This window comes from Nilaparvata lugens, chromosome 2, assembly GCF_014356525.2.
Source record: "Nilaparvata lugens isolate BPH chromosome 2, ASM1435652v1, whole genome shotgun sequence".
Classification (NCBI taxonomy): domain Eukaryota; kingdom Metazoa; phylum Arthropoda; class Insecta; order Hemiptera; family Delphacidae; genus Nilaparvata; species Nilaparvata lugens.
Window position 1 is genome coordinate 37,777,822 of NC_052505.1, and position 18,981 is coordinate 37,796,802.

Here is an 18,981-nt window from a genome sequence, read left to right on the forward strand (position 1 = left end):
CTGCACAAACATACCAAATAGGTCAGCAACTGCTCTTGTACAACAATCATAATTATAGTAATAAAATCTGTTGGATTCAAAAACTATAATTGATAACTAAAATAAGATTGAATACATTTCAGCGAAAATCATTGATTGAAACTCAGCGTTGGACTATTATATTATAATGCTGCACCTCTGCTCAAAATTACTCACTAATATTTTATCTACAATTGTTCAATAACTCAATCACTTGCCAACTATTTTGTTTGTCATTACGGTACTTAGCAACATACCGAAATATTTCTCAAGTTACTCAGCATTAAAATTCTCAATACTTGGTGATAGGCTAGTTTTGTTCTAATAGTAGTATTGAAGAACTGAAGATTAGTCCATGAAATACAATCCAAGTCTTCTCGATTTACAGGAACTTGTAGTGTAATATCTGCGATCTATAAAATTTCTTATTAGAGTTGTGTTAACGTATATGTGAAGTTTATGTAATGCATTGTATTTTAAGTTAATTTGAATATTTAACAAAATCGAATATTATAGGAAGTTATCAATTTTAAACTCATTAATATAGTACATGAACACTTTCTAGTGAAAAATATTAATAAGTCATCCATTAGAAGTATAGTTTAATGGCTAAAATCTGTTAATGTATCTCACCTCATTCATGATTGTCACCTTATCTTTTGGTAGAGAGCAAGTGGGGAGGATATTTTTAATATTCTTTCCGAAGAATGGACATTGATATGTCCAAAGCTCCGCCAATTTATGTAGATGCATAACAATATAACTATCTATAGTTATTATATTACAAATTGCTTTCTCATATCATATATACAGTTCAATAATTATTTTCTTAGTCTATATTATGTAAATTCGTCTATAATTTTGCTGTATTGTAAACTATTGTATATAAGTGTATAAGCCAGTATATATTGTAATTTACATAAATAAAGTACTCAATCAATCAATCAATCTAGATTTTAGTTTTTATTTACGTCTGTTAGTTTGTAATTTCTTCCTTATTAAATAACCCTTTTTTTGTTCAAAATTAGCGGCACGATTACCTCATTCTGATTGCGAGGGAAAAATAGTTGTACGAGATTTATTCAAGTGAAATTCTGCACCTCACTGCCAACACCTAAGACTTCCCTCTGTTAGCAGTGCAAACAGACAATTCATATTCCTATGCCTGGTTGCACTTAATAATAAAAATAATTGTTTATTGCCAAAATTAATACATGTGTACATTTAATAGTAGATATAGCATAAAATCATTCTATTAATTTCCCTAGAAATAATTCGAAAATTTAAACAAATGAAAATTTAAATACACTATTGGCATCACCCAGCAAAGGAAAAATTGTGAAAAACTTAAATTTCAATCGTGGATAATTTCACCAGAACCAATCAGAGAAGACTATTTCGAAAAGGAGGCTTCTCTGATTGGTTCAGGTGGCATTCAATCACGAGTAAAATCTAACAGGCGTTTGTGCAACCGGGCCCTAGTGTATTGTAGATATTGTAATGTGTGTGTGTGTGTGTGTGTGTGTGTGTGTGTGTGTGTGTGTATGGCTGACCTGCGCTGTGCGTTGAGCTGCTGCTGCTTCATGGTGCGAACGACGGCGACAGCAAGTCGCAGTGCGGCCAGATGGTGGCCGTGCGATCGCAGTGCGTCCACACGTGCGGCGCACGTGGCAAGCGACTCGTGCCACAGCGGCTGGCCCAGCGAGTTGAAGCTGCCCGAGATGTCCGGGATGTGACTGCAGTAGCTGTCGCTCGACAGAATGTGCTTCAAGTGCATGTTGTCCCACGACATGCCCACTGCGTCTAGAGCCCTAAAAACAAACAAATTCCAATTTCACATAAGTTGCCTTGTGAGTACAGTACTACACATACATTGATTCATACAATAAGTACATAATCAAAATGATAGGGAGAGAAAAAATAAGGTAACCTTGTGCTATTCCTCTCCCAAATTTATATAAGGTTACACATGGTTCAAAATAGGTTAAGTCTTGTAGTTGTTCACTTCACAAAATTTTCAGTCCTTAATTATTTTCACATTTATTACATAATATAATATCATAGAGAAAAGATAGCATGAATAAATAAATGAATAAGAACATATTCCATGGAATAGTGCGTTCACGTACCAAATTTTCAGCTGAATTTTATTCATTTGATACAGAAAACATTACAATAGTTAGAAAAGAAAAACAGGCTATTGCCTAAAACGTCTTCTATTTCTCAATTTTGTATCAAATCGTCCAATATTGTAGGCTATGTGCATATTGATTTCTACACCAAATCATTAATCTTGAAAACAAACAATTTCAGATTTAGATAGCTTGATAATAGAACTTTGGAAAAAAACGGAAACTAGCTTCAAATTCACAGAATATAGGATAAAATATATTTTTGTTAACTCAAGCCGACTACTGTCTATCATTACTGTTTTGGACTTGAGTGGCTCTCTAGGACTTGCAAGTATACTTAGGAGGGCCTCTTTTTAGATACCGTACATTAAATTATAAATAACAATTAAAACCAGTGTATCACATTGGAACAAGCTGGAAGAAAGAGTGTAATAGAGGAATGGAGTATTAGTTGACAAACCTGATATTTTAATGAAGATTCATTCATCAGAAAAGTATTGAGACATGAGTACATATCAATTAAAGTTCAAGTGAATGACTATATGTGGCTTTTCAATTTATTTACAACCGTATTTGGTAAGAAACTATACAGAGTGTTTCTGAAACAAACCGACAAACTTGGTGAGGTGTTTTCTTGCATCAATATAAAGAAAAATGTTCTAATAAATATGAGTCCTAAAGTGCTTTATTACTGAGATAATAATGAAGGAGGATTTTAATTTTTCCTTAAAATTTTGATCATTACAACAAACACAACCAAACCCCAACAAACTACCCCCCACACCGATTGTGTGGCCGTCCCGTAATCAGTACCTCAAAATCTGATTACCTCAAGTATAATCAAGATTAAGAAAATAAGATTATCAAGATTACAAGATTAATAGTTTCTTAGTTTACTCTATCTGATCTGGAAAGTTCCAGGCCACTTATATTAAAGTGGATCAATTTGATTTTCTATTGAGAGGAACATTTAAGAAACAATTTAAATATTTCCAATTTAACATTAAATTGACATATAAAAATACTTATCCTAGTAGGCCTATAATGTTGTTTTTAAGTGGTTCCAATTATTATCATTTTTACAGTAAATCTCAGTGATACCACGGAGTAAAGAACAACGGAGTGTGTTCTTATTCCGTGGTGATACATAATGAATTGCTCTTACTACTTTAAATTGATATGTTCGTACTTTTCATCATCTATTAAATTTATCTTAATAAGAAACAAGAAACAGTCCACCTAATTTTCCTAACTTTTCCCAATTTTCATGAACAATTCAAATAGTGGTTACGTGCCATGAAATAATAATACCATGGATGGAAACAAATATTGTAATATTTACCTATGAAAAATAGTGCGAGGAATATTTGAAGCGGTCGCCCGACTGTGACTCATTCCGTGAGAGCCAGGCCACCCCCTCCTCCGGTTTCCCCCCACTCCCCCCGCCAGAGCACCACCCCTGTACCCCCCACCCACACCTCCTCCACCACCTCCACCGCCCTCGTCGTCAGATCCACCAGAATTTTCCGAATCTGATGAGTAGTGTACTCCATGGTACTGCAAAAACATTGAATTGATTGATTTAAAATCTAGTCGACTGTAAAAAAGAGAATAATATACACAGAAATAATTGAGCTAGGTACAATATAATACGGCTGGATACACAGCAGATAGTCAAGTCAAGAAAAGTTTACCTACAAACTTAGATTGAACTTAATTTAATTGGGAATTCAGTAATCTATGAAGTGATACAATCATTCATTCAAAGAACTAAGTTAAGCCTTTGTAATAATGCCTATAAAAATTTGATCATATTTGTAATTCAATGTTTATTTATTTATTTATACAATATGACAATTTGTACCACTATGGGTCTAACAAGACCCATAGTGCTACAAAAAAAAGCATTGTACATGAATAAACTATAAGTATTAATGCAAAACTAAAATTATAATAGATGAGCACAGTAAAAATTAATGTAGATTACTACAAAAACACGATAGAAAGATAGACATAGAAAAAAAGAAAATAGTCATGCAGTTCGTGAACCCATGAAAAATCAAAATCATTATCTACATTTCCCAAGTAAGTAATTATAAAAAGAAGAAATACAACTCCTCCTTGCTATGTTATACAGAATTAAATAAGTTGAATCCTATAAAAAGTCTTGAAAGAGAATGAAGTTTTTTCATTCTAACTTTTTGTGGAGGTTACTGTAGATCCTTACAATTATTATGTAAATGTAACAGAAAATTGTGTGATTTGAATATGCTTCAATTGGATTGAATCTTGAATGACCTCATATCATCGAAGGCATATGCTCTATCTGCTGGCTAAGTTTGTATTCAGGAATATATTTTTTAGATTTCTATAAATACAATGGACATAATTTCCAGTCAATTTACATTCTTCTCTTCAAGTTCAAGACCTTCAAGAAAAAAAATCGTTCTCAAGTGCTTACTAAGGTTGATTATTCTTCATATTTTACAGTATATATCCATACAATCCTATGGCGTAAGAATTTGAGAATAGTAGTGATAGTTGACTGAATGATTCCCATCTTTACTGAATGGAGAGATCGATCATATTTATCATGAATCATGTGACGAGTAGACTCACATTATCTATCCTAGGCATCGGCTGCGGCCTGAAGTCAGGGTCTTCCAGAGGACACACTTCGTTTCGCGTCCACTTCTCGAGAAGCACCTTCCAATGCACCTTCTCCAATTGCGTACAGTGTGGATTCAACACAATGCACACCCAAAGCGCACCTGTTAACAAAATTGCCAATCGTTACATACAAATCCGAGTACCTACTCTATTTTTTATATTTATAGAATTACATATAAATCTCATTATCTTGACAAAATAAAACCATAGAGTAAAGATACCGTTTAATGAGAGCATTTGTAGTATCATTTCATCATTTCAATCACTGAAAATTTTTAGTTAATTTCTAATTGGTTTTTTATCAATATCTCTTGGTAATTTAATTTTTATTAATTTGAAAATGTTCACTTAATCAATCGAAGTGATCGTTTGATCGTAATCATTTGTCTATGATAAAGCATAGAAATGAACCTCCAGAATTGGATTCAAGAGCCAATCAACTATCAAAATTTGGATACTGTTAAATAATTTGTTCCAATGAGGGGCTACAGTGCATTTTTTTCTTTTGTATAACTGGAAGAATGACTTACCTAATTGATCCCAGAGTTGCCTGCATTTATCAGTCATTGGCGTTCCCTGGGACTTCCAAAGAATTAGTCTAGGATCGGAAAGGAACTGATCGGTAATAAGCGTTAGCATTCTCGCCCCGTTCGAGTCTCTCGCTCGAAGCATTTCTCGCACCTGAAACATGGTCAACATCAAACATGATTTTCAAACAAGTTTTTAAATTCCAGCAGAAAATTCTAATATTCTATTTCTCTCTTCCTGATTTTCATAATTTAAAAAAAATGAATGAAATGATGGAACAGAAAAGAATCCACCTACCTAAACAGTATCTGAATTGTACAATGAGCATGACTTGTATTGTCTCTTGAAATTGTATTCCAAATGGGCCTATGTTACAACAAAATGTAGGAAAATTATTCAACATAAACAGATTATTTTGGTTCCAATTCCAAGTGTATTAAAACATCATCCAAATCAACTAATTCAAGTTATAAAATTATTCAAGTAGTAGTACCTTTCAATTTGTCTTTTTTAATAAACGACACGTTCGGTTGTATTGATAAGCATTATATTCCGTAGCCTTAGAAGAAACTGTTCATTAACTCCATTTACAATCTGATGTATATTTTTCCTCATGATTTATATTGAATCAGGACACCTATTATATTCATTATAAATTAATAATATGATGGCAAAATCAATAAAATTTTCTAATTGATTATTAGGAAACTAATTTTAATTTTTAAAAATATTTTTTTCAATTCTACAAATTTTTCAATTATCAACAACTACAGCAATTTTTTGATAGTCTGTAAGTGTTGGTTGATACTCCGATATGTAGAACAGTGCTTATGCTTACCTTGGCGAATAGTGAGTTGAGCTGTTTGTTGGCATTGTAGTAGGTGCCCTGTGAGAGGTAGGACTTGACCTGTTCGCAGACCTGCTCCTCGTCCAAGTGCCACGTATGATCGTCATCCGCACTCGCTCCAGCCGTCGGGTCCGGCGCTCCTACGAAATAATTGCATCAATTTGAAAAAAAACTTGAGTTTTCACAGGATGTGAAAAGGGGATTAAAGTTTGCCAAATCAAGCTTCAACATCTTTTGTGAATTCTAGAGAGCCATCCATACTTTTATGATAATTCATAACTTCATACTTTATAGAAATTGTTATAATTCATAACTACTTATAATTCATTCAATATGTGTTTGTTGTGAATAGTTTTCAGTTCTAAGATTTGTCATTGAGTAGAGCCAGAGTTAAAATATAATCTTCTTATAATATAATCGTATATCTTCTCTCTGGTAGAACTGATGTGATGAGTAGATACTACCGTAAGTAATTTCCCTTCAGACGCGAAGGGTCATGATTCCATTGCCAGACAGCACTGTAATCTTGTAAATGTATATGAATATCAAAATTCAGAATATTCAACAGCTTCATATTGTAGATACTGAATCCCTGTCCTCCAATGAGATTCTGCTCTGATGGGCAAAAAATAATGTCATTCTTTTGGGAGTGTTCACACAACTTTGCGTGACTGAAAATGTGTGAGCTATCCAACATAATCACTAATAGTATTATTTTTCTAACCTCAAAAACAGGAGGACATTAAAAATTAGAAAAAGTTGAAATTATATGAATATTTGATACATTCTAAATATTCATAATGTTTCTAGTCTTGGTCAAAATCGATATTACAAGCAGTAAGTAACACAAGTAACACAATGTAGGCCTACACTTTAATATAGTAATTTATGAATTGAACCAAAATTAATGATCACAGAAAAAAACATAATTTTATTGTCTTTTTTCTTTAGGGCTACTTTTATGTTGTGACAAAATAATTTAAAATGGTACTGAGATTTATATTTTTATTAAAAAAAAACATGATTATTTGTTTTCTGTATATTATCAACAGAAGAACCTTTCAAGATACTACAGTCTCTGATTCTGTACAAAATGTTCATCAACTTTTGAAGGCGCAATGGAGGCCACAAAAAGTAACTCTCTGACACATCCGAGGTTCCTAGCTTTCAATAAACGAAGTAGAAGAGCTCAAAGATAATACGGTGATGAATGTGATGATTCACTAATCTTTTATCCCACTCTCTAGAACTGCAGAGTCCCTGCCATGATAGAGAATGCCATTCAATTGCCAACCAGCCGGTGGTGCTATCTAGCGGTTCCGCTATGAACTACTCGCATCTACATTTTCTGTCCCTACAGACACTCCATAGCTCTGTAGTTGGTGTTAATAATTCGTCAGTTCAGTGGCATCATTGCTTTTACAAATCTCAGTACGAGGATACTAGATAGTGTTAGCAAGGCAAGCTGCAAAAATAACTATTTTCTCAATACAGCAGCATATAAAAACGAAAAGTTGTTTAGAATATCAAGTAACGACGTGCTTACAGTATCTGCATAGTGTGATTCACTTAAAACTGACAGCATGTCTCATAAATTACACCAATTGTTTCATATTAATCAATGCTGACGGTTTAAAGTGAAACTAATCATGTTCTTTTCTGTTATTGGCACTATCCCATTTTGAATGTAGTCGGCAAGAAAACTAAGACTACCTTTAAGAGAACATATATTTTCATATAATGTACACGCTATCTTTTCATATCTCTCTTTTAATTATGAAACTTATTCTTTATTTGATTTCATCTTTAGAATAGCAATAAATAAAGAGAAAACTATCGGAAATGGCAATAAGTTGCTATGAACTTACCTGGTATTTGGTTTATTTCTGATCTTTGTAGTAAGATTTCATCAGCTAATTTTTGTGCGGTGGGTAGGACTTCTGTATGATGTTCGGAAATCAGGTACTGAACGAATTTTTGTAGCTGCTGTCTGTCCATTTGCAGAAGAGTTTCTGAAAAAAACATTATTTCAATACAAGATGGAAAAAAGTTTAGATCCTGAAGAAACCTATGTAGCGTTCAAGATTCAATGTTAAAACCTTACAATGTTTTCTAGCTCCATTTCTATTGCTTCTATTTCTCATTTTCATGAGAAGCAAACACAATCTTCATGGTCTGTACTGAAATATCATATTGTTGTTCTGTATTTCTGAAAACTGCATTCTCAACCACTGAAACGAACCGATGTACAAGTGTTAGGACCATATCTATGGTATATAAGGAGTCTCCTATTATAGTCTTTGACCACATAGGGCACTTCAAAGTTTGAATCCATCAAAAACAAATAATTTTTATTTCTAGAAACTTATTTTGATCATACTGTAATATCACAGTACAACGCATTAGATCAATAACTAATGTTGAAAAATTGTAAATAGCTGAATTATTCTGGGTTTCTGAGATTAGAGATCATTGATCTTTTTTCTATCAGTATTTTTTCTAATTGATTTCATTGTACAGTCTATTTGATTCCATTGTTACATAATACATTTGTTTTGAAACTATTGTTTAATTCGGAGTTCCCAACTTTACAGAAGATTTAAAATTATCCATTTCCAACTGTATCAACTACAGTATTTGATTTCAAGATCAGTGTTTACATTTGCTGAACACAATGACGTATAACTGAAGATTGTGAATAAGAGAGAGTGAGACACGAGAGAGAAAGAACCAAGCTTAGACACACGCAAGCGCAGGAGCGCGTGAGAGAGACAAAGAGAAACACCGTAGTGATGACGAACAGGGGCGATGAGCAGAGCAGACAAATCGGAAGGAGGAAGGAAGCGTTGGTGTGACGTCACCGCTGCTCACAGCTGAGACTCAAGGTCATTTGACAGGCACACCCTCCCTCCGCCTCCCACCCACTCCAGCCAGCCACAACAGCCGAAAGTAGAACGACGACGCGTCTCTCTCAGCTACTCTCTCACTCGATCTCAAAACCTGTTTCCCTATTTAGAACACCCGCACGCAAATACACATGCACACGCACATACACACTCGTTCACCAGGAATTCAGAATCCAATTTTGGAAAAGCAACTTCTTTGATTAGAACACACACACCAAGTTTCTACGGGGAGGATTCGTTCTTCGACCGCAGGTCGACATTCCAAAAGAACAGCAAGATGGACCTCCTTTGATTTTTCCGTATATGTTGTCCATTGACTCTCGTACGCACTGGCACACACTTCACCTCATCCAATAAAGTCGTAATCATTGTCAGCAGCTAACAGTTTGTCGTCGTCTTCAAGAGGGGGTTCAACGAACTGTCATCCGGACATGTCAGCAGATCCATACCAATACAAATCAACACTGGGCAATGTTATGATGTGCCTGATATTCTAAAGAGTGTTGATCATTTCCTTCTGATATGGAGGATTGATGTGAAGAGCTACTCTGAGATTTGAGATTGAACTTCGACCACTTGAATTTGAGAGACCTTTGACTCTCTATTTAAATAAGGAGGACACCAGTTTTAAACAGAAACCGCACGGTTTTGTCTGGAATAATATCCCAATGGTTTTCTGAATAAGTTGAATGATACCTGAACCGATTTGATAAGACCTATACTGTATATTGGAACACTATACTGTAGTGTCAAACTTAGAATGTTATATGAATAGAGGTGGACAGACACACATGTCTGAGGAAGCCTGAGTGTCCAAGTGATTGGAATCACAATTTCAACCAAGCAAACTAGCAGAAAAGGTGACTATGCACAAAATGAGAAAAAATTTCGAAGGTTTTTAATGGATAAGGTCCAACTAAATCAAGGTAGCCTCAAATTGATCATATTGTAGTTATGTTACTGTTCAACTTGTGTAGTACATCCTACTTTGTAAATGAGTAATATTTTCAAATATCAATGCTGTTTAAAATATCCTTGGAAGTTCTAAAGGAACCAGATAGAAATTTCATGCACGACAAAGCCTTCCAAAGTTTTAAAAACTTAAATCGGAGCACAATTTACCTGAAATGGGCACCCTCAGTCTTACACTGTCGGCGTTTCGAATACGGTAGAGTGAGAGCGCAACTACATGTTGACACCAGAAGATGTCCTTCGTCCCACAACTGCATGTTACAGATGTGATTTTGCATCTGGAAAAGACAAAAATCATTAAATAGAATTCAACTAAAAATAGTGTGAAATTGAGTAGGTATATTGTAGTTGTTTATTTTTGTGTGTCTCATTTTTCAGGTTTTTGAACTGGAATGAACTTTGATTCGTACTTTCAGATTTTAGTGTGAGAATATTTGACCATGTTTATTGAATTTGCTAACTTGTTGCTTAGTTGTCGAAATTAAAGCAATTTTCGTGCATTTTTCAAATGCAGTTTCAATTTCTTGTCGAAAAAGCTACTGTATTTGGGAATTGTATGACCATTGACCTTTTTGCAGCTTTGGATTTTCCACTGGAAGTTATGCTCAACGCTCGTGGAGGGGGAATAATTTTCAGTGAAAAGGCCTCAGTTCGAATTGAGACGTAACTGGGAAAACATGTAACGGTGTGCGAGCCTCGGTCCTCTGAATGGGCCCATTCAGAGGGACAAATTGTTATGTTTTCAGTTATCAGTAATTTTTATCTAGTTGAATAGGAAACCAAATTTTATAGAGTTAGTAGGAGTAGAATCAGGAAATTATTTGTGCGTGTGAGTTCAAGTATAGTGAGTTTTATTAAAGTGTATGTGAGGGTTTCTGAAGAGTCCAAGTTTGAATATTGTTAAAATGGTGAGTGTCGAACTTTTGTTGTTTTTCTTATTAAGCTCATTATTCAATTTCATAGAATGACCAAGGCCCAAATTTAAATGCAGCAAGTTAGCAGGTTCCCAAAATGTATAGATTAAAAATTGAGTATGTCTTCTTGACCTGAATCGATTGCTGAATAACTTTGTTCTGTTTGAAAATTTTACATGTTACCTGACTTTTATTAATTCGTTCTATTTATTTAGAGTTCAATAAACCTGAAGTTGAATTTTATTAGTATTTTTCATGACTCGTTCCTGACAAGTTCCTGACTCGTAGTTGCTAGTTGCTAAAATAGGTGACAATTAGTTAATGATGATAATCTGTGCATTTGAATGAACGAATCCACTAAAAGCTCCCAACCAATCAAGGATTCAAATACCGATAGATGATTTAATAGCAGTAAACTTTAGCAGATATTATAGAAGAGAAGAAACACCCCCTCCATTTACATTGGTGCACAGCGGTGGTATAGACTGCAAGAATGTCTATCAAACCACATGTATTTTTATATATTTTATATTTTGGAAGATTAATCAAATAGAGACAAAGATATCTCCGGTTACAGAAATGATGTCAGGTGTGGTGAGGGGTTAAAAATACCTCCACCGGTTACAAATGCATCGGTGGAATTCAACAATGATAAAATCAGAATGATAATTCACTCTCTCAGGCGCCGGATGTCCAAATCTTTATGAACAATTTGGTACCATTTTCATGATTATCAGTTGGAAAATAGAGTCCGAAACACGCAAGAACGAAGTGCCTGTTTCAGCCCTTTTCCGAATTGAAACATTGCTCTTAAGAAGTTCATCGCCAAATATAGTTTTGGTACAAGGATTAATATTTTGTAATTTATATGGAAAAACCTTAATTGATCTTGACAAGAAAAAGAAATCGGCTATCAGAGTTATATTTAAAGCAATCAGCTTGAAAATACTTGTTGATGGTTGAAGAAAAACAATGAGAGAACAGTAAAAATAACCCAGCTCATCTCAGCGCTGAAAAAAACTCAACCGAAAGTGCCAGTCGTCCAAAATAATGGGAGTATTTTTGTTTCTAGTTCATTTGACACTTGGAGTGCTGAAGACGACACATAGAGTGCAAAGTTCAAATTCCTGGATTGACCTTGGTCACGGTGACTTAGGCACAAAGTGGGAGGCGAGGGGTTTATTGAGTGGATTGGAGAGAAAGAACAAAGAAAAAGGAAGAGAGAATAAATGAGAGAGAAGAGAAATGAGAGAGCTGAATCGAGTCCTACGTAGAATAAAACCCCCTGACCGACTGGGTCAGTTCTTTGTTTTTGTCTGGTTCTATCCAAGGCCTCACTAAAAACGGCTGTGCATGTGCATGTTATTTTAGTGAAGCCTTTCTCAACAATGGGCAGTCCGTCAATTGGTGTATGCCTGTATTGCCTATCCTTCCCCTTCGAACAATTATCAGAGTACATTATTTTCAATCCTACTTCTACTCGAACATTATTATACGGAGATAGAATAATATATGGAAATCCATGAATGTGGCTATGAAACACAACACACTTTGAAATATAAATTACAGTATTTTTCTGTGGGCTCTTGACTATGTTCGTTCGCTATGGGATCCATAGTAGAATCAGCCAATAGCATATTATCAAAGTCATCGAATCTGAAGTCGTCTACAAAAGGGGAAATCACAATAGGAATAGAGAACTGAACAGCAGGAGGCTATCCGGCCATTATCTGCTTCTATTGTAACATCGGCAACAACGCCAAGAGTCACACAGCCTCAGCTAGCAACTGATTGCTTCACAGATTGAATAAATTTTAGTTATTGTATAGTGTTATTATTGAAATGAATGTACAATTCTCAAGTGTGGATCAGTCAGTGCAAGTAATAGACTATAGAAACGGAAACCCAACTGTAATTCACAAATAAAACTTGAATTGAGAAGTGGGTATAAACTTTGCAACAGCCTAAATGACATAATATTAAGATCATTCTCATACTAAGATTAAATAACATTTGAGATGATTCAGATTTGAAATTGTATGGAATCAGAAGGCTCTCTGACTTTCCATTGAACAAAGGCTACTCAAACATTTTGTTTCAGGGATTTATTTCATTTCTGCTTTGCAGAAAAAACCATTCCTTTATACTTGAGAAACGAAAATCATTATTTATTCCTCTTAGGGATTTGTGGTTGAAGAAATACTGAACCCTATTCGGAGTTCAAGTCTTACCATATTATTAAAAACTGTTTATATCAATTCAGCATATTGGTGAACACATTCAAGTAACATGGAATATAAATTCAACTACTGTACTATTATTGTGATAGATACTTCGAAACTATATGCTGACATTCCAAAATGGATGAACTTTATATCATTAAGCGTTCCAAAACACATTCATATAAATTCGTACTTTACTGAAGCCTATCAATCCAACGAGTTTTGAAAGTAATCAGCGTTTTGACAATTTTAGTACTCGTAACCGCCAGCGCTACGAATTCAGGCGAATGCGTTAACTTGGTCTCATAATTAGGATAATTAATTATTCATGTTTTTTATCTACGCAACTAGAGGTTTCACGCCTTATTTATCATAGCCTAAACACGCTTCAATAGCGAAACCAATAAGGCTGAAAACAAGACGCGCTTTCTAAAATGGCTTGTAACCGGTTGAGAAAGAATTTCAAAATATATTTTTTAAATTCCCAATGGATTGTTTCAATCTTATAACTGATGAAATTATTCAAAGTGTTGGAACAGCCTTCGAGCTCACTAGCTGCAGTAAATGCAAAATAGCATCGGAAGATTACTAGAGTATACCTCTCTCCTTTCATTTTGGTAAGGAGGAATTATACCCTTTTCTTTAGTTACAGTACTGATATATCTCATGTGGGCATCAAATATAGAGTGTACTTGAAATATTAAATAAAATTTGTAGTTGATTTCCGATGTTCTTCTATTGCCAGATACGTTAAGAGCATTCTACATGTTTTGATTGGTATTTACGAAAGAAATATACAATTGTTTATTGAATTTCTATCGATTCACAGTAAATTCTACTTTGCAGCACATAACAGTGCAGCAGCCGAACACGAAACAAAATCTGATTGAATACAGCTAGAAGAGAGTCGGATTTGTGGCTTTAGCTAGCAGCTGTTCAAAGATCTACTCTTAAAAGCTATTGTTAACAGGCAGGTGCTGCATAAGATGGAACAGACTCTCCCTTTCAAAAATAACAACAGAAAAAGGTAGATTGAGGAATCGCTATTGAGAAGAAGTCTGGATACAGAATTTATAGAGATTGGTTGCTATTGAATATTGTTTCTTCCCTTCGAATCAAATAACAGATTGCTGCTTCGAGGAAGCCTGAAATCATAGACCATCAACTGGAGGCATGGACCTAGATGTGAACGAAGTTACAAGCAGGCCTGAAAATTTTCTATTGTTTTGCATTTTTAAAAAACTGATTGAACTGTTCTTGATGAATTCGGGAGTGTTCAGCTTGAAAATATTATATTTTCAAGGAGAATAATGTAACTTTAATGAAAGTTATATTAATACTTATTGTAATATCAATTACAGCTAAAGACTTTTTGACGATGGATCATTTGATCCATGACTCTGAGGTCATTTCCAAATCCAAAAGAATTCAAGATAACTCATTTTTAACAGAAACATTGAAATTTTAATATGTCTTCATGATCAATTCCTTAGAACAGGAATGGAATGAAATGAAATGAAAAAATCTTTATTAGGCGGAATCAGGACTTTTGAGTCGTCTCTACCACTCAAACTCGAAAGAACATCCCCGAGGAATGAAGCTTATTTGACTTCACAGTTGTAACTCTACGAAACAAAGTGGTTTATCCTGGGAAAATGTTTACTGTAGAGAGGGATTCGTTATACAGAGGTGGAAAATCAGTAAAAATTCAAAAAATTCAGTAACAGAATTGTTACGTTTGTTATACATAAATTCGATTGTATCAAATTTTGATGGAGTTAATAATATAATATCGTGGTTTTGAACACATTGATCATCCAAGTAATAAGAAAATTAGTTTTGATTAGTAAAATCGTGAAAATCTATCAGCATCATCAACAGGTATTTGGAGTGATCTCCATCAACAGTTCAGCTGGATAACCAACAATTAATACCAAAGGGGTCAAGTGTGGATTACCGAAAAACCGCAAGAGCTTGAAAAGTGTGTTTCAAGAGTAAAACATCTCTGCCTGTATTGGTATACATTGCCATGGATAGTGATAAGTTTCCTATTTTGTGTCTACTGTGAACCTCAAGGCTAGTACGTAAGTCAATATTTTCCCCTCTCCATTCATAGTTCCCGCGAAGCTTCTCCAACCATTTCCAAATTTTAACATCCTAATCCAATTAGGCTGAATTTGGTTTCCTAGCCGGTTACAACGGAAATAGGAGGATTTGGTGAAACAGAGAATAGCAAAAGGTGAATGAATGAGCAGAAGATGCTGACCAACTAGAGAAAATAAGGAGTAAAACTGGCAGAAAAGGATGAGCCGATGAGACCGACACAGGAAGCGAAGACCGGAAACAGTCATTGACCTCTCAGGCACACGTCCAACGGTGTGAACACATTCATGTTTGCGTGTGTGTGTGTGTGTGTGAGAGAAGTGAGTAAATGAAGTTTGAACGCGTGCGTTGGTAAAGAATAGCAAGCTAGTAGTGTGCTTGTGTTGGTGTATTACCGAATAACCTTGACATCTCAGTGTCTAATGTTTTTGTTGTGACTAGAGCGATTAACTGTGTGCGAGCATCTACTACTACAAGCACTTGTATGTGTGAGGATGCGCATACGCGAATGATCAACTTCTAGTTTATTCATAGATTGACACACCTCTAGTTGACATTGCATTTGATAATTTGGTTTTGGGTGAATGAGGATATCCTTCAATGATACTGGAAACTGAGCTGTTGGTCCAGTACTTGAATACAGGTAGATTGTCCATATATAGGAACATTTCATACATTTGTTTTCGTTTGAATACAGTATTTCCATTATTTTATTCAAACCTCAACTGTAGTGTCATTTGAGATCTTATCAACTAGTTGTAAGTTTTCTGAAGCTTTTGCTTGTTGCAGAGAAATAATTGAATCTTGTTTATACAAGAGAATATGAATATATTTTCAGATATATATAGGCTACTCTGATAGAACTAAATATACTGTACTCTGATATGAAAATCGTAGTATTGAAATTTTAAATAGTGTATGTGGATCTACATTCAGCTTTTCCTGTATTCAGTTGAATGAAACCCAAAAGTCAAAATCTAAATGTTAAAACTCATTCAAATACGCGTTTGTTCACATTGAATATTATTAATTGAATAGACTATTTTGACATTCCCGACAATCTAGAATACTTTCAGAATGCAATAAACAAATCTCCTATTCTATTATCCATGGCTTCACTTTGCAACAAATGAAGTGGATATGTTCGATTTACCATAATTAGGTCCTATAATATATTTGATATTTTCATATCATTAGAAACATTCATTGCTCACCGGTCAAAACTGACGGAAAACCTTATTGACTTCGGGCTCAGGGTTGGCGTAAGGCGGACTCGTCGGAGTGGACGCTCGCGTTGTCCTCACGATTCCGCTGAGATGGAAACCTGCAGCAAATACAGAAAATGCCATTATTGATCGGTAAAACAGAGTTGGTTCTGGAAAATAAGGATTTCTCAGCTGGCGTTGTAATACAGAAAATAATAATGATCATCATAGGTATCTAAGGAAAAAAGTAATAAAAAATCTGTCAGTTTTTCCACAAAATAGGTTTTAATTGGACTGCATTGTACTTTATATCTTATACGTGTTGCATCATTTCAGAACTTATAAAAATTAGAGAGTTACGCGGCTAGTGCTACCACCAATATGAGCTACATGATCCTACAATAATTCATTAACAGAAAATCCACGAGATTTTTTTAGAACTCTATAACATAAAAATAGTATACATATTGGAAATGAGACAGTTTTGGGCATGAGCCTATTGTAACTTTTCTCAAGTATTTGTAAACAACATGATAAATAAATGAATAAATAAAGAATGAATGAATAAATAAATAATTGAATCAATAAATAAATAGATCATAAGCGTTGAATTCAGCTATGGTTAGATTCACTTCGAACCTACAGCATTCCTTATAAAAATCAACTATTACTGACAGTTTAAAATGGAGCTGACTGATAGGAGTATCTGCCACTCTGCCAAAAGTAGTTTTGGAGCATAGCATAGCAGGGCGTGGTGCTGATGAACAAGTTTGGCAGGCATCAGCATGAGCATTGAGTTTGGACACGGTGCCAGTTGCCAGTTGCCAGTTGCCAGCACTCAGCATTCAGCATCAGCACTCGCCACTGATCGATACACGCGGGGGGCAGAGGCCGGGGGTGGCAGAATGGCTGGGGGCGGCCGACTGCCTTCCGTCTGCCGCCTCCACTGTCAGCAAGGAAGAGCGGTCTACGAAATGGTTCCATGTACAGAATAATACACGCAACGATCGCTGACGATATAGTACCATACACTAAGTAAACATCTGTGATTGGTTAGATTTGTTAGATAAGTTAGATCTGTGATAGTACGGTTGGCATGAGAAACGACACGAGGACTTAGTACGAGCAGCCATCTTCAAAAATAAAATTATTGTACAGTACGTCGGCTAGTTATGCATAACAGCTAGGAGCAAGCAAATAATCGGATGAATGGAGCTTAGGTATTGAAACAGCATACTACGCCTCTTCCAGCTATAGCTATTCTAATACACAAGTTTCTCTATTAATTCGGGTAATATATCCTTCAATGCATGTGGCTTCTAACAGCGATTCAGTATTCACAATTTTACAATGGAAACAACATCCAAAATCCCAAATGTGACACAACAATAAAGATTAAATACAATTGATCTATTCTACAGACTTTTATATAATGTAAATGTGCGACTATACAAACGTCTGTGCCAGGGGCGTATTTTAGAAAGGGGCCCAGGGGGCCTCCCCCGAAATAATGAATATAAATCAGTACAGTAATTACAGAAAAAAGTATTTTTGACGGCCTGACGGTAAAGTAAAAGGAGCATTCAGTGCAAATTACCCTCTGAATATGAGCAGCGAAACTGATATTGAGTATCATGGAGTGTAACTATATTTACTATATTACGGAATTTAATTTGGATTTTCGTTTAATTATTATTAATTCATTAGCATTTGAAAAATTGCAATATCTCAGTAATTTCTATCCATAAAAATCAGATGTAGCCAATAGCAAGCCAGCAAACATGTTGGCCAACTTCAGAAAAGTACATTTACAAGAGTTGACCATGTTCAAATTTGACCGACGGAGTTTTGATCAATCCCGAGGTTGATGGAACAGTTGTATGTTTGAACGAGTGATCAAATTTTGACCATGGTCTAATTGACCATGGCTAGGCTATATTTGATCGAGGTTGGTGAAACCGGGCATGAGAGTTCATTTTTATATTGATGAAGGAAGGTGATAAAAAGTAAGGTGATGCATGTTGGTGAAACGTTCAATAAGAGGCGTGTTCCAAACTGCCGAAAAATTAACTTGAAAGCTTATTACCATAAAATTAATGATGACCAACTATGCTATATGCAATCATGCACTCGAATTGATGGATATTCGAAAAGGTGGAGGGACCTAGTTTCTCGTGCTGTTCTGAACAATTCTTTTCAATGATTGTGGGATTGATATTATTCTAGTACAGTGCTCAATTTAGAAAAAGAAAACAATATGATCAGAGTAGTTTTTCAACGGTGTGCTCCATTAAACCTAAATACAGGCTTCATGATACCGTATTTTATTCTAAAGTGGAATGCTGAAATGATAATGATAATTCTTCTGTAAGTGACATCTATGGATGAAACTTTGATATGAAATAACAGTGAAAGAAAGGGTAGCATAAACCTAACAAAACCATCACAATAAACTTTCCATGGA

General features: G+C 35.0%; 1 protein-coding gene across 1 annotated transcript in view; it reads right to left on the reverse strand.

The window, feature by feature from the left end:
* Positions 1–17,298, reverse strand: part of LOC111050781 (zinc finger SWIM domain-containing protein 5) — a 33,156-nt gene extending 15,858 nt beyond the window's left edge. Inside the window, 10 exon segments of the mRNA XM_039420066.1 lie at positions 1,572–1,829; positions 3,493–3,707; positions 4,770–4,921; positions 5,351–5,501; positions 6,187–6,335; positions 8,064–8,207; positions 10,224–10,351; positions 16,527–16,543; positions 16,545–16,636; positions 17,193–17,298. Coding sequence (XP_039276000.1) covers positions 1,572–1,829; positions 3,493–3,707; positions 4,770–4,921; positions 5,351–5,501; positions 6,187–6,335; positions 8,064–8,207; positions 10,224–10,351; positions 16,527–16,543; positions 16,545–16,636; positions 17,193–17,298 — 1,412 coding nt within the window.
* Positions 17,299–18,981: the final 1,683 nt, after the last annotated feature.